The following is a 27,536-nucleotide window of genomic DNA, read 5'->3' as shown; positions in this document are numbered from 1 at the left end:
TGAGATGTAAGAGTGGTGCTGCACTGAGTATTCAAACAGAGACTCAGCTTTTATTTAGCTGGTGGCAAACTGCTGATTCTGGCTTTATTCCTTTTATAAAAGCTTCTAATGTACTTGCTTTTTCTAGTTTTTGAGTATTGATCTGGTATTTGTATGAAATTTTTAAATTTTACCATGCTTTACTCAAAGATAAAACTTCAGAGCCTGTTGGGTGTGCAAATTTGGGTCTCTTCAGTGTTGGGCTTGTTGTCCAATTCTCTGCTTTTCCCCAATTTACCTTTCAATAGCAGCTGAAGAAATTTATCACTTACTTCTACCCTTTGTGTCATGTAATTTAAAAAAACGATCAATAATTTGTGAGACCATTTTGTCCTGTGGCAGCCTTCTTTCTACAAGAAGCTTTGGTGAACGACCTCATCTAAATACCTGTTGGAAATTTATGCTTGTGTAAAGCATTTATATTTTCCACAGGTAACGTAATAATTGGGCACTCCATTTGTACACAACTTTTGCTTGGGTAACATGACTTGTTCTAAACATCCCTTGTTGACCTCCTGAACCCATGGATTTTGTGCTTAAGTCAAAAGTTGCTTTGAGTTTTTTTCTTAAGTTTCTTGAGATGTTGTAGCAGTAAGCAGATGTGAGCATGATGTTTAGCCTAATATTTATTAGTTTCTTAATTTATCCTAATATAGAGATAACTTTAGTGTGTTGTGGTTCCTGTATTTCCTGTTCAGGCAGTCTGTGAGAGATTTGTGTGTGTTTTGATCACTGCCTCCATCCTGGGCAAGGGGGCTGTTTTATGGTCCTGGTATTGATGTGATATTCAGACCATATGGATTATGTTACAAGTTGGTACAAATAACTGCTCTGGCTTCAGGTATTCATTAGTGTATGGCAACACTCGCTGCCATGGTTTTCCTATATCTTTGCAATATAATTTGTTCTTTTATTTTACAACATGTAATGATTGCCTGCCTTTCACCAGTGTGTTGATTCTATCAATATCCTCAGTGAAAACTAGGCATTTTAAGCCTTTCTATCTTATTTTTTTTACATTTCTAGTGTCAATATAACAGCACTTCCACACTTAGCTCAGTAGCTTATTTTCATGCTATGATTAAAATGGAATTGTGTCCTCTTTGTGGTTACTTGTTAAGATTTATTAATGCCTGCCCTATCTTTTATTTATAGATACAAAGTTTTAATGAGTTCAGCCCTAGAAAACGTGTAATTTCCATTTATGTCAGCCTTACTGTACTTCTAAGTTTAGGGATTCACTTGTAAGATTATTAATTGTAATTGCTCGTAGTTTGGTTTGGATGAAAACCATATTTTATATATAAACAGAATTTCTTCCAAAAGTTTTGCAGCTCCTACTGAAACAAATGTTTATAGTAAAGACGAGGAGAGAGTTACACCAGAATGGAGGGTTTTTTTTAAAAAAAACTGAAATATTTGACAGAATTTATTAATGGAAAGAGATTTGTTAGAACAGGTGAATATTGTTGATATACAGTAATCTGTGGATGCGGGAAAGGCGGAGTGGGAGTTACCAAAGCAATGGGCGTTCAGGTGTTGGCTGTGACTTTGGAAGAACTAAGCCATAAAAGAACATTTTGTTCTTCTGGTGACTTGGCAAAAGACATTCAGAGTCCTCAGCAGAGGGGGGAGAATCAGGCTAAAAAAGGCAGATTCATGGTGTATGGGTAGGATTTGGTTGTAGGAATTTGAAAGTTGAAGACAGTAAGCTAAGCAGCTTAACATCTTCAGAATAAGAGGGAGTGAAGCTTGTAAGTGCGTCAAGCTGTTTGCTTAGATCTGGACTAAGGAGCTTAAGTAGCTTATAACACCACAAGCTCCTGAGCTCCAGAGGAAGGGACTTACAAGCTGTGCAGCAGCCACACTTCAAAGGCCTTACAAGTGCAGCTGATGGAGCCTGCAGGGCTTCTGGGGAGCGTGTCAAGTGAATGTGTCCGTCTGTCTGTCTGTTTCCCTGCCGCATCCGAGCGCTTCCCTTTGTTTCCTCCTTCCAGAGTTACAGACCACTCTTCCTCCTGGAGTTATCACCAGTTATCAGTGTTAAATACCAGGCACTTGGAAGTCAGGAGGCTCTGAAAATTAATTTAGTCACGTCCTTTATACATATTCTGTCCTTTTTGCTCACTTAAAAACCACAGTGTTATGCATGCAGGGATGTACCACTTGTTTTTCTGATTAAATGTATGAAGACCTTGAAAATGAAGGGTTCTCTCCTTACAATGGGGGATATAAAATTGTCTCAATTGTATGATCTCCAAATGTAAATTACCTGTCTTCAGGGTATTCAGCTCTAAATGTGTTTGGTTCTTGTTGAAGTCTTTAGGACTAGATCATCCCAGCTTGCAAAGCTGCACTGTGCTGCTGTGGTCCCACCCAATTCCCACTGAAATCAGTTGACTTGGTTGGACTCAGAGGCTCCTGCAAAGCAGAGATGGCTACTTTCACAAACTTCTGCTCTCCAACATAGCTATGATGTCCTCAAGAGTGTCATTACTTACTAGTCAAAAAAATTACCTTCATAATGGTGCTTTCTTGAGTAATTTTGTTATCTTGAGCTTGTTCTGTCCTGATTTTGCACTTTAAATTAGAGGCATATGACCACATTTCTGTTTTGCTCTAACTCCTTGCTCCCCAGCTATTTAGTTTCTATGTATTTCAAAGTAGATCCTTACTTGCAGCTTAGTATTTTTGTCTGTACAGACTGAAGCATATGATGATGAAAAATGGATCTTTATACATTAATACCTCACCCAGACTGATCTTGCAAAGTAGTCTTTCAGGATATTTTGCACTGTTTGCAGTTACATGTAGTGTGATACTGAGGGTAATTCAAATCACAGTGTGGAAGAGGATGGAAATGATCTCAGGAGCTCATAGCCAGAGCAGGGCCAGTTGGGGGAGATGGCCCAGGACTGTGTCCAGTTTGGGGTTAAATCACAGAATGGTTTGGGTTGGAAGGGATCTTAAAGATCTTTTCATTCCACTCCCCTGCCATGGGCAGGGACACCTTCCACTATCCCAGGTTGCTCCAAAGCCCTTCCAACCTGGCCGTGGACACTTCCAGGGATGGGGCACTCACAAGTCTTCTGGGCAACCAGAGGGTGTCTTAATGCCTTCACTGTAAAGCACTTTTTCTTCATACCTAATCTAAACCTATCCTTGTCTCAAAGGGTAGAGGTTCCAGACCCTCTCTGGGAAACTTGCAGTAGAATTTTTTTTTAAAAAAATCTATATTTGAAAGGATTTTTTTTCTATTTCATCTTGTGCCCTTTGCCACTTGTTCTATCACTGGACAGTACAGAGAGGAATCTTTGTCTTACTCTCTCTTATCAAATATTTATGCTCATTGATGAGACTCCCTGTGAGTCTTCCCTCCTCCAGGCTGAGCAGTCCCAGCTCTCTCAGCCTTTCCTTGGATGTCAGATGTTCAAGTCCCTGAATCATCTGCACATTCCTCCATGGGCTCACTCCAGCGTGTCCATGTCCTTGCACTCTCTTGCCCAGCCTGGACCCAGCCCTGCTGTGCTGGGCAGCTCCTCATCCTGTTCTTTCTAGTGCCACCCAGGACGCTGCAAGGGCACAGGGCTGGATTTGTTTGCCTTGCTGTACTGCAGGATCCTCAGCTCTTTTTCTGCTAAGCTGCTTCCCAGCTGATCTTCAGCCAGTTGGTGTTTCCTCTCTGGTTGCAGAACTTTTCACCTCCATTTATTAAACTGGATGAGGTTCCTGGTCTGTTCTCCAGCCTGCTGAGGTCCTGCTGCTGGCAGGACACCCCTCTTGTGTGTCAGCACTCCCCTCAGCTTTGTGTCACCTGCAAACTTGCTGAGCACTCACTTTGTCCCGTCATCAAGGTTGTTAATATTGAACAGCATCAGACCAGTGCTCAGCACTAGTGAGTTGCCTCCAGCTGGACTCTGTGCCACTGTTCACAACCTTTAAGTCCAGCAGTTCAGCCAATTTTCAGTCCACCTCACTGCCCATGTATCTAGTCTGCACTTTATCAGCTTGTCAGTGGAGATCTTATGGGAGACAGGGTCAAAAGGCCTGCTAAAATAGAGATAAACAACATCCCCTGCTTTCTCCTCATCCATCAAACCATTCATCTCACCTTAGAAGGCTGTGCTGACCAATGCCAGTCACGTTTCTATCATTTGTGTGCTTGGAAATGGTATCCAGGAGATTTTGCTCCATCTTGCCAAGGATCAAGGTGAGATTGACTGACCTGTATTTCCTGGTGTCCTCCTCTTTGCCATTATTGAAGACACATTTGCTTTTCTCCAGTCCTGAGCAGCCTCCCTGAATTGCCATGACCTTTCAAAAATAAAAGAGTGGTGTCACAATTGTGTCAGCTAACTGCCTCAGCAATCAGGGATACATCTCATGAGATCCCATGGATGTCTGTGCATTCAATTTATATAAATATTCCCCGAACCTGGTCTCTTCCATTGAGAGTTTTCTCTGCTCTGGATTTCCCTCCTGGCCTCATGGACCTGCCATTCCTGAAAACAAATCGGACTGAGGCAAAGTCAGCACAGAGGGTTTTGGTCCTTCCTCACCCAGTCCTATTCCCTGGCTATGTCTGTGTGTGTGTGTTTACTTGTGGGCTTCTTTCCAAACAAACAAGCCTGAGTTTTGTGCCGACTTCCCAGACAAGCTTTTCCTGTTCATGGCTCAGGATGTCAGCCAGCTGCCCCAGTGAGCCAGCAATTCAATTCCAGGGGAAGTTCAGCTTGGGTGAAAACAAAGACAGCAGTACACGTTTTTCTTTGGGATTTTAATTACTTCCGTCTCTGTATCTGAAGCATTTTTCTTAAAAATATTTCACTTTGCAGGTGTTGCCTCACAGACTTTCTCTCATCATAACTTTTCTTATCATCTGCAGCCATTAAGGAGTTCAAAATACTTTTGGCAGGGGGGTTAACACAGGTGCCATGGAGCAACTCCCATTGGAATAATTGCATTCTTCTTAAAGTCCCCTTTTTATCAGGTGTTATCTTAGGGTTCATTTCATGTCAGGAGTTGCTGCGTTGTGCTGTGCTGCCTGCCAGAGAGGGATGTGTTTCACAGTGGACTTTTCTGAGGCTGAAACTTCTGTATGCAAAGTAATTTTTTTTTTTTTTTTAATACTGGAAGGACAATCCAATAAACCATTTTCTTTCTTATTGGAAATTGAAATAATGTTGCTTTTTTTGGATGGAAAGACGTGTCGAGGCTGGATTTTTATGTCTCATTGATTGTCAAGCAGAGCCATGGCTGCAGCTCACAGTGAAAACGTGGGGTGATTTCAGTGCTGCTTTGACCCTCAGGACACTTGGCCTGCAGTCCTAGTTCATCTAGATGAGTATCTTCTATTTTTCTCACATTTGGAATCAGGATGCTGATAATTCCTATCTGTCAAGGGTGTTCTGAGCACGAAATGACTATTTTTAGACTGGGATTATCAACTCCCTCAGTTGTTAAATGGGAAATGAGATTCAGAAACCAGAGATTTCTTTTTTTGGTGCTTAATTCTCAGATGAAAGATCTGCTAAGGACCCTGAACACCAACGTGTGCAAGGGTCCAGACCTGGATCACTGAAGTTTTCAGGTTCACAGAGGGTTATTTGCAGCTTGGATGAGATGTTTGTGCACAAGCAGAGGAGAATAAACCACATTGACACTCAGCTCTGGAGAGCAGCAGTTGTTGCTTCTGCAAACTTTGAAGCATATGGTTTGCATTTCTGTGTGGTAGGAAAATGGAAGATGCTTGGTAGGGCTCCCATGGTTTCTTCTGGGAATCTGTGGAAGGAAATAGTAGCTGATAGGCCATGAAGCCTTTGCATGGTGAGCCTGATGTCTCTGATATGTCAGATCTCTGACACATGTAGTGCACAGGAGACCAGGGCCCATATGGCAAACCTTGATGCATTTTGAATTCCTCCCTTGCCAGCCAGTCAAACTCTGAGCTTAAGAAAGGAAACATGAAAGCAGAAATCTGACCATATGGCAACCCTAATTAAGGGGGTGATGTTAGTTTTTTTTCTACCTTCAAACTTAAAGCAGTCATGGTGACCTCAGTGCTCTTTGCCTTCCTATGGTGCATTTCAGCATGAAAAGTTTGCTTTCCTGAGCAGGGAGACTGAAGGAGCATTTGCAATCAAACACTTGTGGTTTGGTTTCATAGGAAATCATGTGCTTTCAAAATTTCTGTTCAAACTGTCTCATAGTTAAAGTCACGTTTTAGGTGCCTTTTGTGAGGGAACATCAAGGATGCATCTCGTTTAGGAGATTGAGATCCCTTTTTTGAGTGATAACAGAAATGATTCTTGAACCTAAATTTAACATAAATCAAGCCAGTGTCTTTGCTATTGGGTTTTGAGTCAGCCTTCTGCTTGGGGCTATTCTGCCTCTTATGAAATATTCACCAATCCAGAGAGACAGTGTGATTTTGTTTAACTCGGTGGTGAAGGAAAATCTGCAGGATAAAGCCGATCCCAGTTCAGGTTCTGTCCCTGCTCTAAATCAGGGGATTTATGTCCTAACTGAGTCCATAGGCAACAAGCTGATAGTGTTCACTTACTGTATTTCAGATCTTTCTTCAGCAGCACCTTTTCCAATGTGGCCTTGAAAAACTCCTCAGTTGGCTGTTCTAGTCCAACAAAACATATCTGGCAGAACAATTCTTCACCAACTCCTTCAGGATTACTTGATAAGTTATGAGTTATAGAACAAAGGTGCTGATATGTTCCAGGTAGTAGTACATAGGGTTTCCCATTTTATTTAGTCAGTCATTGCTGAAGTCAGCACTTCAGATTTTTGGCTTATTTGCTGTTGCTATACCCCCACTTTGCAAGAGACCATGTAAGGAGAGGGTCTAACACTGTCTTCCTCATGACCAGACCTTTTGTTTTTCCCTTTTTGTGTGATTTTCCATAATTTAGATAGCTTGACAGTGTGTCTTAGTGGATTTTTAATTTTGCAGAACTTGGAGTCGATTTGCTGCTGAAAAATTAACCAGTCCATGCCCTTGAAAAGTCATTGCATCTGTTATTACCTCCACATGTGATAAGTTTAAGAAAATGATTAGCAAAGGTGTCACTCATTTCTGCATGCTGTATATCAGATCAGACTGGCTGTGAAGTAGTGAACCATATTAAAGCTGTGAAATCAGCCCTGCTCTACAGGGACTACAACCAGCTGCACCAATTTTACTATTTTTTTTCCCTTGCACATTCAGGAATGATTGGAATGGAGTTTGACAGTTTATTTACAGATTTGCTGTGACTGACAGGATGCCAGAGGGGAAATGTTTGTACTCCCTGAAGATAGTTTTTAGTAACTAAGGCTAAATATCTGACAGGACTTCTGTTATAAAACAGAGTGTGATCAACAGTTGTGTTACTGCAGAATTCAGTGCAGTTTTTCATTTAACATACAGCTAAAAATACAGAACTAAAGCCAGCACTTGCTTTAATGTAAAATGTCTCCACAGAGGAGTGTGACACTGGTGAGTTCAAACCTTCCAGTCCACTGCTGATCCCTCATCCCTGTGAGAAACTGGGGAAAGGAGGATGAAAACTGCTCGCATGTCACTTTCTTTCCTCTTGATCATTGATTTTCAAACTTAAAATTTCTAGGGTCCTAAATTTTTCAGTGTGGGACTGGACTTCTTGCATGGTAAGTTCAAGTCTCCTTGGCAACCAGTGTGTTTCTCTTGCATTATGGGCTGCCAGGAGTTCATGGTCCATGCACTGAAAACTTGCACCCATGTGGGAGATGTTAAGGCTCTTTTAGGTTTAACCTTGAAATGAAGAAAACAAAATTAATCTTGTTTTTCCCCTTACATTCATCCCTGGGCTTTTAAACTAGTGTGAGTGTGAGTTTTCTTTATAATGCTCATTCTTTTGCTGATTCCCTGTGTAAATCCACAGTAACCTAAAGTATCCTTGTGTTGTATAGAAATCTTATACAACAGTAATTTGAAAACAGAAACCTTTTAAAAGAAGATGCATGAGCTCTATACTGTATTATGTACAATATATGGGTACTAATATTATACTTTGTATTCCCAGAATTAATATTAAACTTTCAGTCAGGAAAGTATTTTTTGTTCATTAGGAGCTCTTTGTTCATTTATGAGGCACAGAAGCTTTTGTACATTGCAAAGGTTAACTGTGCTCAGAGTAAAGGTACTTGAATAAATTGTTTTATGGGTAGCAGAGGTTGAAGGTGGGCAGATTTGTCTGGCACAGAGGAAAAAAAAACTTTTATTAGATCGTTAGGTGCTAAGAAGTGCTGCCAACTTGCCAAATGTAACCTGAGTATTCATGAGCAAGAAATGCTGAAATATTGCAGGGGACAGAAAAGAGGCACCTGAGTGCCTGAGTCCTTTCTTGTATTTAAGACAGTCCTGGTTATGTCAAGTGTGACAAATTTTATTGGGGAATTTTTTCTTAACTTTGCTGTTTTCCTGACTGTATTGATAATCTACTGCAGACTGTATTATTTACTGTATGTTTTTGTCGTAATAAGATTGTGCACCAAGGAAGAGATGTAGAGCCCAATGAGTGAGGAATAAATGAGAAAAGGCAAAATGAGCCTTTCTCAGTCATGATGTTCTAGTGAAAAAGTCCCTTTTTTTCAGTATTGATATGTAAAGAATGGCTTACAGAAAGTCCTGAATACATTGTGCTGTGCCACAGCCCTGGGGAAGATTTCTCTGGTTATCACCAGGCTGAGCTCACCTCCCCAAAAATGGGGCTCTTCCAACATAGTCTTTATTTTGGCGATGGCTCAGGTTTTAGCATTTATATTTTTCAGGTTCTGTGCTGCTTTAGTGTGTAGTTCTGAGCTGCATATTAGGGGATTGTGAGCTCTCTGCACAGAGTAGGGAGGCAAAACAATTCCTGCTCCAGCTGGGCACCAAGGACAAATGATCCAAATCTCAGCCCAAGAGAGCAAGCACCGTGGGCTGAAGAGAGAAAAACAAGAAGGATGGGATTTCATAGGTTAAAACTGTAATTAGACCATTAATTCCAAGATGCAAATGGAGCAGAATTTATAGAAGTGAGATATCCTGTGACTGGTTGTCCATTTTGTAACCATTTTGGGTTCATTTTGGGTGTAGCCCTGGCTGCGCTCTTGTGCTGCCCAAGGTGCATCCATTGAGGCCTCCTAATAAAACCCTTCTTTATTCTTTATTTAACTCTATCTAGCCTCTGTTCTAGGTCAGTCTTCACAAGGCATCACTGGATGCTACAGGGGAATTCTTATTTGCCTTTTTTAATTGTTGGTAATAAAAAACATACTTCTGGGAACAAAGACTGTTCCAACTCAGCCCTTTCCTGGTGTGTTCTGTTTTCAGTAGATTGTATGCCCATGGTTGTTCTGAACCTGTGGCTCTGGCAATCCTGGCTGCAGAGTGACTTTTCTGTGTTGCAGAGTGAAGGTTTTCTGTGTCTGCACCGATGTCATCCACCCAGTCAAGGAGTTCCTCAGGGAATGGGAATGGTGGTTAACCCATTCCTGTTATTCTTGCTGTCCTATCAGAGTCTTTTCTTGCAGCAAGTCCAGCTTTGGGGTGTCACAGCCTAATCCTGCCAGGCTCCTTCCTGTCTGTGCTGGCTGTGGGGTGGCAGTGATGTCTTTCTCTGCCTGTTATCCATGCAGTCAAGCAGTTCCTCAGGGAATGGGAATGTCCAGTGCCCAGTTCTAACCCCTCAGTTTGGGAAGGACCTTGGGACACTCGACAGCACAGTTGGGAAACAATGAGGGGAGAGGGGCTGGGAACACAAACCCTGCGAGGAACCCCTGAGGGAGCTGGGGGTGCTCAGCCTGGAGAAAAGGAGACTCAGGGCTGCCCCCATCACTCTCTGCAGCTCCTGAAAGGTGCCTGTGCTCAGCTGGGGCTGGGCTCTTTCTGCAGCAGCACTGACACAGCCAGAGCACACAGCCTTGAGCTGCACCAAGGAAAATACAGCTTGGATAGCAGGAAAAACTTTCATGGAAAGGGTGATAAAGTTCTGGAATGGCTGCCCAGGGAGGTGGTGGAGTCCCCATCCCTGGTGTGTTTAACAAAGCCTGGATGTGGCACTGGGTGCCAGGGTTTGGTTGAGGTGTTGGGGCTGGGTTGGATTAAATGATCTTGAAGGTCTCTTCCAACCCACTTACAGTCATTCTGTGAATTCTGGTCATTCTGTGAATTCTGTGAATGGTGGTTGTGGCACTGTGGCTCTATGGTGCCTTCTAAGACTTCAGAAAAGTGGCCAGAATAGTTAAAGAACAGCCAATGACCAGTGTGCCTGAAATTATAGTTGAAGTTCTTCAGCAGTTGGATTATGCTATTAAAAAAGGATTAGATGATCCAGCAGGAATGGACTGCTTTGAGATCAGCAGCAGAGCTGTGAACTGGAATCATGAGCATTACTAAGACTGTCACCCAGTGCCTAAAGACAAAAGTATAATTACCATTAGAAGGTCATTTTTCTAAGCAAAGGACAGTTGTAAACTGCCTTTACCAGGAAAAAAAAGTCACTGTTTGTTGCATTGCATCATTGAATTATTCATCAAGATCAGACACTTTCTTGTTCAATTTACTTTGTCATTTTCTTCTGGCTTATTCTCAGCAGTTTGGATGAAAATATAACACAGTAGCACCTGCTTACAAGAGACATTCAATTCACTGGATGTCTTGATTGGAAAGACATTTGCTCTGGTCCAAGGTAAAATCAAATGCTCTTTGTTTTAATGGGATAGTCATGTTTTATGGACAAATAGCATAACACAAATTTTGTGTTATGATACCTTTCTGTTAACCTGGTCTTATTATTTTAGTGAGTTATTTCAGACCCTTAATTTAGAATAAATGAGATCTACTCATGGATCAGGTCCTGCATCTTTTCTTCTGTTCTATACAGCCTGCGTTGAAACAAGTGTTTTCCCAGCAGCAAGATTTGATTGTTGAGAAAGGTGTAAACATTCCTTTTTCTGAAATTGCTTCATGTATATAGGTGAAAATAACACTCTCTTAGGAAATTCTAGGCATGGTTAGATTGTTTCAAGACCCTGGTCAGAGTACTGAGATGAGTAAATAATAATTTCTCTGTCACTTCACAAGCTTTCCTTCTTATACACATGTGTATGGAGAAACTCAGACACAAGATTATCAGAATTTGCCCCCATATGTTCCTCTCTCTTTTTTCCTCTTTTGTTGCTTTCCCCCATAATTTACTTCGTTTGCATATTTCAGTGTTTCATACCGTGGTGCCTGAGTCAATTTTCTTTTGAATAATTAAACAGGTACATGCCCTTGGAAAGTCATTGCACCCTTTATTGCCACTTAATGTGTTAACTGTGAGGAATTGGGAAAAGATGATGTACATTTTTGTTGACTGCTGTTTTATGTGGGCACTGGATGTATTGTACTGAAAGGGACTCAGAGTATGCTGCATTTTGATGAACCATATCTGAGATACCCAGAGTGGAAAATCTTATCCTTTTGCATTAAAAAAAAAAAGATGTGAGCACCCTCTTACTTTAACAACAATAGTGATAATAATTAAAAAAATTAAAATCGAAAATTTTGGTGACTATTCAATGATGTCTCATACTTAGCAGGGGCTGGGTTTTGGGTAGTGGGAGACTTTGGCCTTTCCAGAAGAAAATTCATGAGAAAAGGGGAAGAGAGAGGGAATAGACAGGAGGAGTTTTTCAGCTTTTTAATGAAGATAGCTGAGACTTCTCTGGAGGGATGACAGAGGCAGGTGGGGAATGGGGTGGATAACGCACCCTGAGCTGCTCTGGGGAAGGCTGGGCTAACAGGGAACCTTCTGAAAGCCGTGGAGAGCTCCAGGATGTCATTAAAATCCAGAGCCAGGTGAGCTGCAGCATAGCTGTGCTCCAGATGCAGCTCTAGCAGTGATTTTTATAGGGGTTTGTAAAAATTGTGCTGGTTTAGATAAATGAGTCACTGTTTCTATTGTAAGAACAAGGAAAGTGTGCCAGGGTAGGCCAATGACAAAATGTGCTTTGCTAAATTGCATTTTATTTTACTATTGTCTGGTAGTCATGCTTTACTTCACCCACTCCTTTTTCTAGAGAATGCTTTTAATTGTGTACATATTTCAGTGTCTTTGGTCACTCTAAATGACATTTAAATGTTGGTTTGCCTTCATTGCTCATTCAAGCTCTACTCTTTGCTATTAGGGTGCTACTAGAAATTTATATTGATTTCTATGTGGGTTTTTTTCTCTTTTCTTAGGATAGGACAAATCTCTGCTTAAATGCTGCAAGGTAAACCAAGGCAGTTTTTGCTTTTTAATGCCAGCAAATAGGTTTTTGGCATTGTGTGGCTCATTACTCAGCATGCAGAGGGATCTGGGGAGAGATCCCAGCTGATCCCTGTGGCCAAGGCAGCTCTGGGGCAGGGAGGTGAAATCTCTGCTCCAGCTGATAAAGGCTGAGAATTCCTTTAAAATACAAAACATAAAACTGCTTGGTCAAGCTTGAGAAAAAAGTGCAGACTGCGTCTTGTGCTTTTGGTGTGTGAGTTGATTAATAAAGGCAGAAATAGGAGGAAGAGGTTATGGCAGGGTGGGTTTGGGTTCAGTGCAATCAATAGTGATTTATCCAGAGAAAAGGGCCTCCATCCATTGAGACAGCTCTCTTCTCTTGGCCTTTGGAAGAACTTTCCATAGAATAGCTCAGCTGTGCTTAAAATATCCCCATGTCAGCAAGGCTGATGTGTTCAGCCAAATGAAACACTCCTGATTTTGGGGTTCATCAGTGGAAAAAAACATGGGGAGTATGGCAGCAGTTTATAAAAGAGCAGCCTCTTGAATTATGGAGATTAACATCTCAGGGAAGGCTACAGGCACAAAGCATACTTAAATAATGATCATTGGCTAAAAGGCATCAGTGCCTTGGAGATAAAGAACTGCTATAGATTGTCAAAGAGATTATCAAAATCCCTCAATCCAGACAGTCTTAATGATGCAGATCATGAAATGTGTGGTGACTGAGACATAAATGTGTGTTTTGATATGGATTGTATGATCACTCATCAAAGGATTCAGACCTGTTTTTTTTAAAGAGTGTTTTCTTTACTATCTGAATCAAATATGTCAGCTCTGCAATCTGTGGCAGGTTAATTGAAATGCAGTGAGAGTGCAAAATCTGAATCAAGCATGAGGTTGGCAAACTTTGTTTATCCTTTTATTTTTTGCAGATCTCTAAAAGTAACTGCTTAACTTGAGAACTGTTGGTGAAATTAGTGTGATTTTTCCATCCTTTCTCAGATGGGAAGTGTTTGGGCCATAAAGAAATGATTTCAAAGATATATTATTTGGCTAGATTGAGTGATGGTATCAGGAGCTTGAGGAATATATTATTAGTAGAGTTGTAGTTAAGTTTCAGTGGCCAGTGATGGACTTCATCTGACTTGAGTAAAATTCTGCAAAAGGCATGCCAAAAATATGCCAAGGTAATTTTTGTCATCTCCTTTTCCCTCAGAAATTATTATTTAGTTATACCTGGTGACACTGAGTGCACATTAGAGGGAGGCCTTTCCAGTGATGGCTAAAGCAAAGGTTTGGGGTATTTCAGGTTCATCCTTGTGAGCTGTTCTGGTCGTTCTGCCAGGCCCATGTGCAGCCCTGCCTGTTAAAATCCTGTGCCAGAGCCTCACTGGGTTCCTGCCTTTACATCCACTGAGATCCCCAGACACCATCAGCAGGAGAAAAACAAAGCCATCAAACATGGAACTGTAAAAATTACAATGTGAGGGGCTGGAAATGTTCTTTCCTCCTTCTTAGCTGGACCTATGGATCCCATTGCAATTTTAGTCTTAAAGTTTTATTGATTGTACAGGGAATGTGAGGGCAACAGGGGATGGTTCAGGTACAAGGATGATGCACCAGCTCCATGTGTGCACAGCACAGCTGCAGGGAATTGGAATAATAAGAATTTTAAAAGCCCTTTGTCATCAGAAAGTCCCTACTTTTCAGTGGCATGGAGCTATTAGGGTGTGTGTGAGAGAGTGTGTTTGTGCTGAGGGGTTGCATTGTTCAGTACCCAACAGTGCACCCCTCCTAGATCTAATATTTCATTTAAAAGCAATTTGCCTGAATGAAATAAAATATGCATGATGGGTGAACACAGATGAGCTCTGTTAATGTATTCTAATTAACTTGCTAAAAATATTTTAAAATCTTAATAAGCTTAAAGAGAATTTCTGATGATCAGATGCAATGTTAATGAGCATGGTATAAAAACATAAGGTAAAGTGAAAAGCTGATTGGCAGTTGCAGTGCTGTCTGTACACCTAACACCTTTCTTGGACAAAAGGAAGATCTTTGGCTTAAATTTTATCTTTTGTCTTGGTAGATAATTTCTCAAGATCTATTTCTAGAAAGTTCAATGAGCAAAAGATTAAAAAAAAAGGAATTTACCTGTTTGATTTGGGGTGTAGTGGGAATTTTATTGCTTAATTATGCCTTAGAAAAACATGCTAAGGACATTTATTATAAAGTATCTGTGTTCTTTGTGTGTGGGAGAATGACTCTTTCCCTTTTATATATGCCATAAATCTCTGATTGTAGCCCTTTTTCTCTCCAGGCTATTAGGTTTCTGCAGACTGTATTTCATTCCTTAGCACCTATAGTTGCTTGGCAACAACATCTGATTTACATGAGCCCAGCCCTGTGAATGAATGGTTACCTGGAACCTTTCTGAGCAGAAACCCTGAGAAACGCAGCAGCTCTCCCATTCACCATGACAATTATTAGGAAATATTAATTGCTTCTCTCTATTCATCCTTCCACAGCCTTTGTTTTTCAGTTAAATGGGAACAAACTGTATTCTCTGCTTAGCTCTGGCCTGCCAGAGGTCACAGAATTCATTTATAAATAATCCACTTGGAAAGGAGGAGATTTATTAATAACAGAAGGCTTTAGTGCTGCTCAGAGACCCAACTGGTACAAGTGGTCCCCAGTGCTGTGTTCTTTAGGTACAGGAAGAATGAGTTCAGAGGAGTGAAGTAACTCAGCACAGTCACACAGAGCAGGTCAGCAGGATTTTTTTTATTTTTGTGAGTAGGTCTGGTGTAGTTTTTAGGGAGAAAAATGTTACTGCCTCAATTTATTTTCTTTTCTGTTTGATATATGGAACTTAACTGAACAAACAAAATAAACAGATTTTCTGCTACCTCAGCCCTTGTTTGGTGAGCAGTTACACCCTCCTATCAATTAATTTTATTCTTGTGAAGTACTTTCCAAGCTGTAGGCTTTTTCTATTGAGAGGAGGAGGAGATATGAAAGACAAAAATCAAGAAGAAAAATTCTTCACAAGGCACTGAATGAACACAAACCAGCCTTCCTGGACTAGGAGATGAAAAGCTACAGGCAATATTTGTGGATGCCAAAACAGTTGTAATAATTCTTTTGAAAACATGTTTAAAGAAAACGCCCAAATTGCCTTGTTTTGGGAGTTTTCTGTTTTTATCAGGTTTATCCTTTGCAAAAATAAAATATTGCTTGAGCTTGGCTCTTTTCTGTTGCATTTCCAGAGGCTTTTATTGCTGTTGTTGAAATGGCACAAAGGCTGGTGTGGAGGGAAGCAGAGCAGACCTGAGACCTGGTAGATATCTGCTTTGCAAATCTAGATCCCAAACTGATTTTCCCCCCAGGTTTGTTGTGCTTTGGGTTTCTCTAGAATAAAAATACTTGATAGCACATTCTTTTTTCTCATCACTTGAGTGGCATTCAAGGTCAGGTCATTGCACCCTGTGCCTTTTAATTATATCCTGTGGCTTTGGGTCCTGCTGAACTTGCAGCTCATTATTATTATATTTTCTCCTGTGGACATGTCTTGCTACTGATGCTCATGCTCTGCAGATTAACTAATGCAGAATTGAATGCATTTGTGATCTAAGTAATGAAGAGGCCTTTGTTCTATTCCTGCTCGTTCTTCTGATTTTGTGTGACCTTGGGGGGCTCATTTATCTCCTTGCTTGCTTTTTCTCATTTTAACCTTCGATGGATGGTGTCACATGTTGATTTGCTAGTGTAATTTTCCATTTCCCTTAGAAGATTTTCAAGGCTGGAAATTGGCGTACGAGGACAAATCTTTATTACAAACGGTGTTCTTTGTCTTCCTGAATAAGTCAGTAACAAGCATTATTTACTGAAGGGTGATCTGTAGAGCCACACGTGGTACTTACACACATCAGAATTGTGATATGTGTGGGAGGATGTGTATTCTGCTGAGTTTCAGGCACAAGTTTCTCCTGTGTCAGAATACTTTGAGGAGATACTGAGCTGTGCTGCAATGCCTACAGAGCACATTGAAAAAATTTGTCTTAGTCAGTGGAGAATGCCTAAAGTAGCAGCAACCATTTTATTAAAACTAATTTGTGAGCACATCTTGCAAGTGCCTGTCTGGGTGAGTGTCCCACCTTAGCCTGGGAGCTGAGCAGGAATTGTCATGGGGCACTGGGATGTAGCTCAGGGCAGAACTCTCCAGAACCTTGGGCTCACTGTGATGGGGACCATGAAACAAAGTGAAAATTTTCCAAGATAGAAATCCATTTTAATTTAAGTGAAATGTACATTTTTGAGTTGAGTCTGTAGTTAGAAACCATAGTCATTTAGCCAGACTGCAAGGCCTAAGCTCAGTGAAGTTACTTCAGCGAAGGACAGAGATAAAAGAAGAAAGACAGAAGATGAGAGAGAGAGACAGGGACTGCTGTAAGAGCAAGTCAGCCTGACCTCAGAATTCTTTCTGATAAAAAAGAACTAGTGGTAAAAGTCACACGAAACCCATAAAAATGAATATGTATGAACCTATTGTGAAACTGTATGCATATGTATTTGAGAGAGAGCTAAAAAGAGACCTGAAGTTCTCAGAGGAACACATGCCTTTTGAGGAGAGCAATCTCTGCATGCGTCCAGCGCTGTAATAAACATACCAAGCTTTACAACTTTGACAAAGTTGTGGGGTTTCTTCTTTTCTCCGCAAAACATGTGTCAGAATACTTTGAGGAGATACTGAGCTGTGCTGCAATGCTGCCTACAGAGCACATTGAAAATTTGGTTTTAGTCAGTGGAGAATGCCTAAAGTAGCAGCAACCTTTTTATTAAAACTAATTTGTGAGGACATCTTGCATGTGAGTGTCCCACCTTAGCCTGGGAGCTGAGAGCAGGAATTGCCAGGGTTGCCAGAGGCACTGGGATGTGGCAGAACTCTCCAGAATCCTGGCTCACTGTGATGGGGACCACAGGACACTCATCTCACATGGCCCTGCAGGGAATGTGCCTGCTGGAGCCACACACAGAACCATTCCCTCCAAAAAGCTCTCCCAGGAGGTTTCCCAGTGAAAGGCCCTCTGTGATTAATCAGGAGTTTTTATAAGCTGGTAAATATCTGTATAGACCATCATGCAGTCAGGCACTTCTATGCCAGGCATTTTTAGTGCTCTTACCAACTCTGCTCTTTTCTTTGATAGTGGTTTCAGAGGTGAAGACCAAGGCAATGGTATTACGCCAGCAGCACTAAGCATCAGTGGTTTGTGGTCTTGAAATTATGCCTTTTAATGAGTGGCAGAACATAATATCCTTAGCTTAAAAGAAATACAAGATGTAATTTAATTGTGGTCTGTAAAGTGCGAACATGTGAAGGGGAAACCTAATTTTAATAATAACATTTTGACTGGAAGGCTAAAGCCACAAAGATTAAGTGACTAGAAGTTTAAAGAATAAAAATATAGATTATGGGAAGAATGCAGCTGTTTAAAGGTATTAAACATGAAAACAGTCACAGCAAATTCTCAGTCACTTTGGCTGAGGTTCTGTGTCTTTCTAAGGTCCCCGTAGCTCAGTGATGACAGATCTGCACTCTGGGGTCACTGTGTGGAATTTGGGTGATCTCATTTAGGGAAAGGGTCCACTCTGATATTTTACTGTTTAGGAGCTGTCTGCAGGTATGTTATTAAAAAGCTGGATGTGATGGCCAGATTTAACTGGCCTGGTTTGCATCTCCTCTAGGCTTTGTTTTCAGACTGGCACCACCTGCTTCAGAACATTTTTTGGGAATCTGTTAATTTGTCACATTGGTTCCAGAGCTCTTGTTTATTTGCTGAATAACAGGAATTCTGCAGTGGAAAGTGAAGGCAGAGGTGTTGCCAAGAGTCTCATGAATAATTGTGGCAACATAGGATAAATCAAAGCAGGTTGTTCTTTGTTAAGTTAAGCCTTTAATTGGAGCCTTGGCTACTTTACAGATGTTTGAACAACTGCTGAATAGTTTTTGTGGTTATCAGTATTTTCTCCAACACACAGTTCTTCTCCAACACACAGTTCTTATAATATCCAAACTTTGGGTAACAAAAGAGGAAAACTGAGTGGCCAAAAAATAAAAAAATAAACTTGATGTAAGCAGTTACGTTGGTACTTGAATCTTTTTTACCTTATTAATGAAAAATGTTGTTATTTTTTCTTTTTTTTTCTTTAATTAATTGATTCAGATCCTAGAAACTAAACAAGAGATAGCAAAGTTCATTAAATTGCTTCCAGTAATAATGTCTTCAGGAGAAGATTTCCCCCCAAGACAATTTCAGTGTTGACCAAACAGATTTTGTGTTCATAGAATCACAGAAAATCTTGGGTTGGAAGTGACCTTAAAGATCATCTGGTTCCTACCCCTCTGCCATTTCTTCCATCTCTTTCCTTAAAAGCTTCAGAGGAATATATTTCCAAAGTATTCAACCTTTATCTACAAAAATTATTTGTCTGAATCTGCTGCCTTTTTTTCCCCCCTTGCTGTAAGCTCTAGTGCTGAGCTGTGGATTTTTTTTTTAATATCTTACCTTTGGAATTTGTCCCAGGCTTCATCATAACATTCTGCCAAATAGAGATCTGTGTCTAAAAAAATAAATTAAAAATCACTGTGAATTGATAAGCAATTGCAGCTCTGCAGCATTTCTACAAGAATTGCAAATATTTCAGAAGCCTTGTTGCCAGCTTCAATGTATATGTTATAACAATGTTATGACTATTGATCTGCTTGTTCCCAAAGAAGTCTTTACCACTCATGTACCTAAGTTTTCCCTGCAGTATAATTCTGCTGCAGTCAATGAAGTTGAATTGTATCTTGAGTAGATTTTGTTTCCTCTGGAGCACCTCTTGGGCTGTGTGGGGGTTTTCTGGGGTGATCTGCAGTAATTTAAACTGCTTTTAAGAGGTAATTCATGTGCATGTTTTTCTTTGTTTATTTCTTCTTGAAATCCATCAAGAAGGAGAAGGCTTTGGGTCAGCATTAAATTTAAAATTAATCTCTGAGTTGAGCTGGACTAGGAGGGCTTTCAATAAATGATTTGGTGTCTTCAAGCTTCAGGTTCTGAAATCCTAAAGTTTTGCCTTGATTGAAATAAGGTCTTAGGAAAGCCAAATTTGACATTTTCATGAAGAACAATTTCTTGAGAACATAGGGTGGCCTGTGACTATCAGTGGCTTATAAGCCTTGGTTACTAAACTGTTCCCACTCTGTTTCAACCTGATTGTTGCTCCTCTGCTCATTTTAGTGCTGTTATTCTTGCCTTGCAGCAGTGTGAGCAAGAAGAATCATGCCTGGTCTCTCCCACATCATTGTAGAGACTTTATCTATGTAAGTAGCATAAATGTTGAGAATATTAGGCAAATTTATCATTGATGCTGAGAAAATCCAGGCTTTTTCCCCCCCCTCTGTTGAATTACAGCTGATTTAATGGTAGCTCTACTACAGTGGCCTTAGAGGCTGATGATCAATTCTATCTGTAAAAGTTGTTTTTCTTCCCCCGGCACTGCATTTAACAAATAAGACTGAATTTTGTGTCAGGAAAATTCCTGACAAACATTTGAGCAAGTCTCAGTGAAATTAAAGCACATTACCAAATATATGAAAACTTCTTCACTTGCCAGTTAAAAAGCAACCACCCTCTACGGCAAACCTGGCTTGTGTTTGTCGGTAATAAATTAGCTGATGCTTCAAAGTGAAAGTCAGAAACACTTCTGAAGAATAAAAAAAAAAATGTTTTTTGAATGGCTTTTACTTGAGCCGTTGTATTTGTCTAAATTAAAAAGGAAAAGGAGAAAAAGGATACATTGCAGTTTCCATTGCTTTTGCCTCATTCATGTAGATATTATTTAGGACCCAGTCCTAGAAGTCTCGGGGATATAAAAGGCCATGTTTACAAAGGGTTTAGATAAGAGAAATATTTTACCATAGCAGGAGTTAAATTTCAGTGTCTTTATATGAATAATGAAGAGTAACATGAATTTTGGAAGAGTTAATAAGCAAGGAGGATGATTTTGGAATATTTGTTTGATAAATGGGACAAAAACCCATGTATTTTTGGTGGTTTTTTTTATCTTGAATGAAAAGCTAGCAAATACTGTTTAAAAAAATTATAGTCTTTGAAGTTAATCAGAAAAATAAAGGAGGGGCTTTTCTTGTTGCTTGCAAATTGTAAATTGCAGTTATTTGCAATCATGCTTATAACTGGCGTGGGTTCATGTGCATAATCAGCTGCTTTTTGAATACATGTTCTATTGTTCTGTTTTATTTATGGATTCAGTTGTGATGAGAAAGATGTTATGAAGCTGTTTGGATGAATTCTTGGAATTGTCTTTTAAGAGCTTTGAAAGTCAGCATGTTCCTGGAGTTTGGGGTACAAACCAGGACTGTGGGTAGCACTGAAAATTTAGATGAAAAAGTTGAGGGCTTTTCAGTCTCAAAACAGAAGGTCAAATTCTGGTTTTGGACTTTGAGGTGCATGAACCAGCAAAATTCTGCAGTGACACAGACACACCATTTCTGTCCTGCTGAAATGCAGCAAGATCCAAAAGCCCTGAGGTCAGGAGTCATCCCACCAATTCCAGCATCTGGATCTGTCCCCAGTCTGATCTGACCCACTCCTGGTGGGACAGGAGGCTGAATTTCAACCTCCAGTCTCTGTCCATGAATGATGTGGCAGAAGATTTTGGTGACAATTATCAGCATAACCCTTTTGACTGGTGAGTTTCCCAATGTAATTATTTTTCTTAATTGTTCTATTTATCATCATAGAATCACAGAATGCCCTCAGGTGGAAGGGACCCACAAGGACCAGCAAATCCAACTCCTGGTTCTGTACAGGACCATCCCCAAGAGTCACATCTGTGAACAAGAGCTTTGTCCAAACACTTCTTGAGCTCTCTCAGGTTTGGTGCTGTGACCACTGCCCTGAGGAGCCTGTTCAGTGCCCAGCCACTCAGCGGGTGAAGAACCTTTTTCTAATATCCAACCTAAACCCCCCCCGACACAACTTCAGGTCATTCCCTCAGGTTCTGTCACTGTCACACAGAGCAGAGATCAGTGCCTGCCCCTCCTCTCTGTTTGTAAATACACAGTGATGCAGGACTGCAGTTTTTTTTGGGACTACTGGCAATGCTGAACATATATCATTGTAATTTCCTTCTGTTCTCAGTGACAGATTTTTTTCTTTTCCCTATGTACCTTTCAATAAAAGCAACCTTTTGGCTGAAAGCAAGAGACAGGAGATGAACTTTAACATCACTCAGTTCTTGCTGGATCTCTGTGGAAGGAACAATGAATATTTTTGTGGGCATGGTGATGTGCACAGAGTGTGCTGCCTTCTCAGCCTTGTGGGAAAGTGCCTTTTGCTCAGACTTCCCACATAAACTTCTTTACTTGGGGCTTTGTCCCTCCTCCTGTCCAGTGGGAACCATTATTTTAACTCTATTTTGTTAGGTCAGTCATCATGTTCAACAGAAGACAATAGATCTTGAGAAGATGTGCATATGGCAGAACAACACTGTGCCATGTGCAGCTGTAACTCTTCTAGATAGGGTTAAAATTCAGCATCAGCTCTCTAAAAAATAATTAGTTTTTCAATAAGAAGGAAATAAACTGGTTGGTTAGGTAGTATGCAAGGAGCTTTTAATTAAAAGATGCTTAAATCTGATTCTCTCAACTCTTAAAGACTTGAATTCTTGAATTATGTTTGCTACTGTTGTTGTTGGGGATTTTTTAGTAACACTGTGAAGTTCTCTTTGTGCAGTGCTGTAGGGGATGGATGGTAGCTCCTGACAGATTCAAACACAGCTGGCTGAGAACACTGCTGGTGATGGATGAACAATGTCTCTGTTAATGCCTTTTATACATAAATGATGGGCTTGCTTTATTTATTTATAAGATGTATCCAATTACACATCTCAGAGCAAATGTCCACTGTTCACTAAAGCACACACTATTGGCATTAAAAAGACAATCCCTGAAATCAGTGATCAATGTATTTTCCTTGCTCTTTGGAGAGAGACTGAAACTAGAAATAAACCTAAAATTCAGCAAATTCCAGAAGTTCTTTAGAGACCTAAGAAAAGTGACTGAAACTCAAAGAGGAATGATGTTGTCTCTGCTCTGGCCAATTGCAGAGCTCCACATTCACCTGAGATTTTGCTCCCATGTGGCCTGGATGGATCAGTCCCACCTGTAGAGCAGCTCAGAGTCTGTAATCCCACTGTGATGGCTAAAGTTCACTTGGCTGTGATGTATTTCAGTGGAGTGAGCCATCTTATCTACTCCAAGAGGAGGAGAATGAATGGTTTTGTCCTTCATGTGTCTTCAGCACAGGTTTTTGGGTGCTTTTACTGCGTGTCTGTGGGTGTTTGTACTCATGAGTTGATCCAATTTAGAACATGAGATGTCTAACCAATGTAAGGAACTTCACAGTGTAAATTAAGTTAGTTTCTTTTATCAAGTAGGTTAGGTATATTCTGAAACAATTCTTAGCATTTTGCTGCAAAAGAATTAGTCTGGATTAAGGTGGGTGTGCAGATAGCAGCATGCTAAACAATTTTAGACTTGAGATCTGGTTTGGCCTCTTGGAAAACACCTAACTCAACTGATACTGGGGTGAATGCTTGCTTGTGTGGAGTCTGTATTAAATAGAAAATGTGCTGCAAATTTGCCCCTATGTTTCTGATAACTTGTTGATTGCCCTATGTTTCTGATAACTTATTGATACAGAAGTCTCTTGAATTGCAGTGATGGCATGAATTTATAATGCAGCCAAACCCTGAAGGTGCTGGCCTAGCAAGGAGTGAGTCTCCTGTCCATCCCTGGATCCAAATGCAGACATTTGGAAGGCTGTGGAGCAGCAGCCCTGAGCCAGAGCTGGTGTGCAGATGGCAGTGCAGGGAGCAGCTGAGCTGGGCTGTGTTGGCTGCTCTCACAGGGTGGATGCTGTTTGGCACTTTGATGTTGCCCACTGTTCTTTCCTGATGGTGGGAGCCCAGCAGGGGCCCCTTTGAGAGGCACTGGAGAGCAAACCTGGCTTGTTCCTTGGTTGGAGCTGCTGGGAAGTGCAGCCTGTGTGTCTGCTCCTCATCCTGTCCTGCTGTCGGTCTCTGAAATGTGGTGCTTGCACGTTGGGTGTGGTGGTTCCGCAAGAATTTATATCCTCAGCAGGGCAGAATTGTGACTACCAGGCAAATAATTTAGAGTTTGGTTTGGTTTCTAGGAACAGAGGCTTGCTAGTTATTTTTCACTGGTTTCTGTGCTATTATGTTGTTGTGATAATCTTGGCAGGAATCTGTCACTCTGTGTTGGTATAATTGAAACTTGTTTTCCCTGAGGAATCACTCTGCTGTTTGTTTTATTTGTTTACTGACATTGACAGAGATCCTAACGGCTTTTAAAACCCAATTTGTGCATCACTGAATATCCTCCAAAGAGGAAAATAAAATTAAATTTATCAGTTAAAGAGGGTCCCCCATGCAATGCTTTGTCTGGGTCTTGGGCTCCACCTGAGCACCCAGATGGGGGTCTGGAAATGGCGTGGTGTGCTGCATTTTTCTGATTATTTCTAATTCTGTCTTCGGGGCTTTTGTCATTAAGATACTTGAAAGGATAAATGACAATAAGTTATTTAGGGCATCAGTGTAAGCTGCCCAACTTTGCCTTGTGAGAAATAAATTATCTTTAGCTTTTATTAAGAAGGAAGTTAAGATAACAAAACAATAACCACAGTGAAATTTCCCTTTTGGGAGGGTATACATGATGGTATCACTTATTATTGTCATAAATCAGAGTAATTAAGTGTTTAGATTTTTTTAAATGTACCATATCAAAGTGTTTATGCATTTATTTTGTTTTAAGCCTTTGAAGAACTTCAGTGAGAACATTTGGACTATTTATATTTGAAATCTCTTGCTGAATTGTGATTGTGGATTGTTGCATGCTGTGCTCCAGAGGAGCATGCACACAAATAAATGGTGAGGCAGATATTTGTGACAGTGTTCACAGGGGTCTGAGGATGAGGGAAGAGACAAGGATCTGACTCTGTTTGAGAAAGCTTAATTTATTATTTTATGATATATATTATATTAAAACTATACTGAAAGAGTAGAAGAAAAGATTTCATCAGAAAGCTAGCTAAGAATAGGAAAAAAAAAAAGATAACAAAAGCTTGTAGCTCAGACTATGTCCCAACCAACTCACTGTGATTAGCCATTAATTAAAAACAACTGCATAAGACTAATCACAGATCTACCTGTTGCATTCTACAGCAACAGATAATCATTGTTTACATTTTGTTCCTGAGGCCTCTCAGCTTCTCAAGAGGAAAAACCCTAAAGAAAGGATTTTTCATAAAAGATGTCTGTGACAGACCTTCAGGAATGTAGAAGAAAGAATGGATTTCTTTAAACCTAAAGAATACAGGATGTATATTTTTTAACTCCCCCATAGCTGTAGATTTGCACTGGATGAAGATTCAGAATTTTTTTAAATTTTATTTTAGTGATTTAGACCATCTGTAATTGCCTTCTGACACACTTCCTTGTCACTCAAGTGCATGGGGATTGCCCAGGTTTCAGTGAACTCTGACTGTGAACGTCATGAGGAGATAAGTTTGGAAAATACTGCTGATTTTAAAGGTTATCTGTCAGTTTGTGTATATACAGCTATGAGCCAAGCCAATCTGACCTCAAAGCAGAGCTGTAATATAATAACACTGCCTTTCTTACTCAGTATCTCCTTTGCAAATCTGCCTGACGTTGATAGCACTACAATAATAATAGATCTGCAATATTTATGTTGCCTCTTCTAAGGAAGAGTTCTAATGTGCCCAGGAAAAGTGGGTAATTAGTGTTATCTCCTTTTTTACAGAAGGTAAATTAGAGGTACAGAGAGAGAACCCTGTCTCCCACCTCCTTGTTCTCACTGTACTTGGCTCAGTAGCACAAATCGTGACCACATGCACTGTCAGTCTGATTTGTACTTTTTATTGCATTGCAGTGCCTAAAACAAGGATTTTGGCTACTGGTGGCGCATCCCACAATAAAAAGATCTTACAGGTAAGTAGAAAATTAAATCGTGAACTGAGCTTGCAGTTACATCTCCATTTTTATTTTGCTGTACTGAATCCAAATCACTGCAGCTGCACATGAAGGTGTGGATATGGAATTGTGAATCTGCTGCAGGTCTTCAGGGTTTTTCATCAGGTTTAGTATGAAAACCTATAGCCCAGTGCGAATTTTACATTCAACTTAGAGTTTTTTTCACACTTGATTGGCTTTGTGAATGTGTATTTGAAGGCACTGATGATTTCCATGTCTCATCACTTAAATCAATCAGCAAAGAAATCACAAAGAAACTTCTTATGTAATACCTGAGGGGTTTTTTTTGTCATTCAGGTCCAAGTTGAACCATTGGTTTCTTTCAGCTCAAGGGCAATTATGCTGGTGGTAAACAGTAAAAAAACCCAACAACAAAAACAAACAAATACCCTCATACAAACCTCAACCCCTTGTCTCTGTTACTTATTACCATCATGTAATTTGCTGGGAGGAGGCTACACTTTGGTTGGATTGTTGTTTGTCCCAACCTCCTCTTTTGCTGCTGCTGCACATCCAGCCTGGGTGAGATGCTCCATCCACCGTGTGGAGAGCAGAGAACCCTGTGCTCTCTGCTCCTGCCCACTGAGCCCTGGCAAAGCCTCACTCACAAACGGTGAGAGGCCTCTCAGCTGGCTGTGACAGCACAGAGAGAGACATCTGGGCTGGGATTCATCCTGCCCCAATCCACTCAGCTGTGGTGGGATGCCTGGGTATGATTTGTCAGCCCTGCGGCAGTTGAGGGATATCCCGCCTGTTGCAGCATAGAGGAAAGCAACAAAAACCCAATTGGGTTGGTGTTTTAACTTAATAAATGTAAAGTCTCCTTCTTGGGGATCCCAGGAGCTTTCTGGGTTCCAGAGACTGCCTTGACAAGCTCCCCTTTAACCACAGGCTCCAACACTGACCTGGAGGTAAGCATAAACACCAGAAGTTCTAATCTTGGGCCCATCTTATCACTGGTGATAGCTCTGAGAAACGACACTCACTTCCAAAAATTTAAAAGGTTTATTGAAACCTTATCAAAAAATACAACAGAAGACTGAATAGAGAAAACAATACAGTGCCAGGAGTAAAGAATTTTTTTCCCACCATGGTAGAATTTTTAACCCTTTAGCCCTTCCCAAAGTCTTGTCCATTGACTTTTTCTTTGCTGTCCAGTGATGGAGATCACTTTCTTCCATCTGGATTAGAGCCCAGGTGTTGCCCTAGTAATGAGCCAACCCTCTTAAATGTCCCAACTACCCAGGCCATCCCATGATAACAATGCAAGGAGGGGGTAAAACATAACTATAAATTTTAATAAAAGGCAAAATAACAAACTTTACAGAGAAAAATTGGTCTAGGTGCAAGAGGCTTTCCTGCCCTTGGTAAAACATCTCACAAAAGTGATTGGTTTCTTTGTTTTCTTCTTTTTTTAGTAAATTGCTCAGTCAGAGCTTTTTGGCACTTGTGTAATTAGCTTTTTTTAAAGTTTGAGGTGAATTCCTCTGGGTCTGATGAAATGCCTTTTTCACCTAATCGAGGAGAGAAACTTCTGGGCTTATTTCCTTTTTAAAAGGACAAAGAATAGTTTTGTCACTCCATCAACAAGGGGCACATTCCTACAATAAATCTATAAAACTTTATATATAATATTTGGCATTTAATTGTGAGAGTCAACCATTGCATTGCTCATCTATCACATAGTGAACACAGGGTGAAATGTTTTCTGGAGATTCCAATCCCTCCCTGTCAGGGCCAGCCTCAGCTGCACACCATTCTCTTTGACAATTGCACTCAATTCTCTGCTCCACAAAGCCTGAGCTGGATTAAATGGGAGTTAAAGAGCAAAAAGGCAAAAAGCTGTTTTCTCCTAAGGCATCTAAACCACGTGTGTGTGTAACTGCTGCCTGTAGAGCTGACTGGGGAGCAGCAAATTTGGCATGTTTTGCCTGCAGATGTCACTTCTCTTCATCTTCTTTGGTTACTTTGCCTAAGATTGTGACATTGGAAAATTAAATGATTGGTTAATTGCTTAAAACATTGGTCCTTACAGGAGTAATTCTGCTAAGGATGAATTGGGTTCACAGATGAGTTTGTTTTTAA

General features: G+C 40.5%; 1 protein-coding gene across 3 annotated transcripts in view; it reads left to right on the top strand.

Moving 5' to 3' along the window:
- XYLB (xylulokinase) overlaps nt 1-27,536 on the top strand; it is a 100,028-nt gene that overhangs the window by 59,247 nt on the left and 13,245 nt on the right. For all 3 annotated transcript variants that reach the window (XM_064703856.1, XM_064703854.1, XM_064703855.1), the window contains one exon: nt 25,351-25,409. In XM_064703856.1, coding sequence (XP_064559926.1) covers nt 25,351-25,409 — 59 coding nt within the window. The remainder of the gene's footprint in view (nt 1-25,350; nt 25,410-27,536) is intronic.

This window comes from Zonotrichia leucophrys, chromosome 2 (genome assembly GCF_028769735.1).
Source record: "Zonotrichia leucophrys gambelii isolate GWCS_2022_RI chromosome 2, RI_Zleu_2.0, whole genome shotgun sequence".
NCBI classification, from domain to species: Eukaryota; Metazoa; Chordata; class Aves; order Passeriformes; family Passerellidae; genus Zonotrichia; species Zonotrichia leucophrys.
This window is presented reverse-complemented; position numbering and strand designations above follow the sequence as displayed.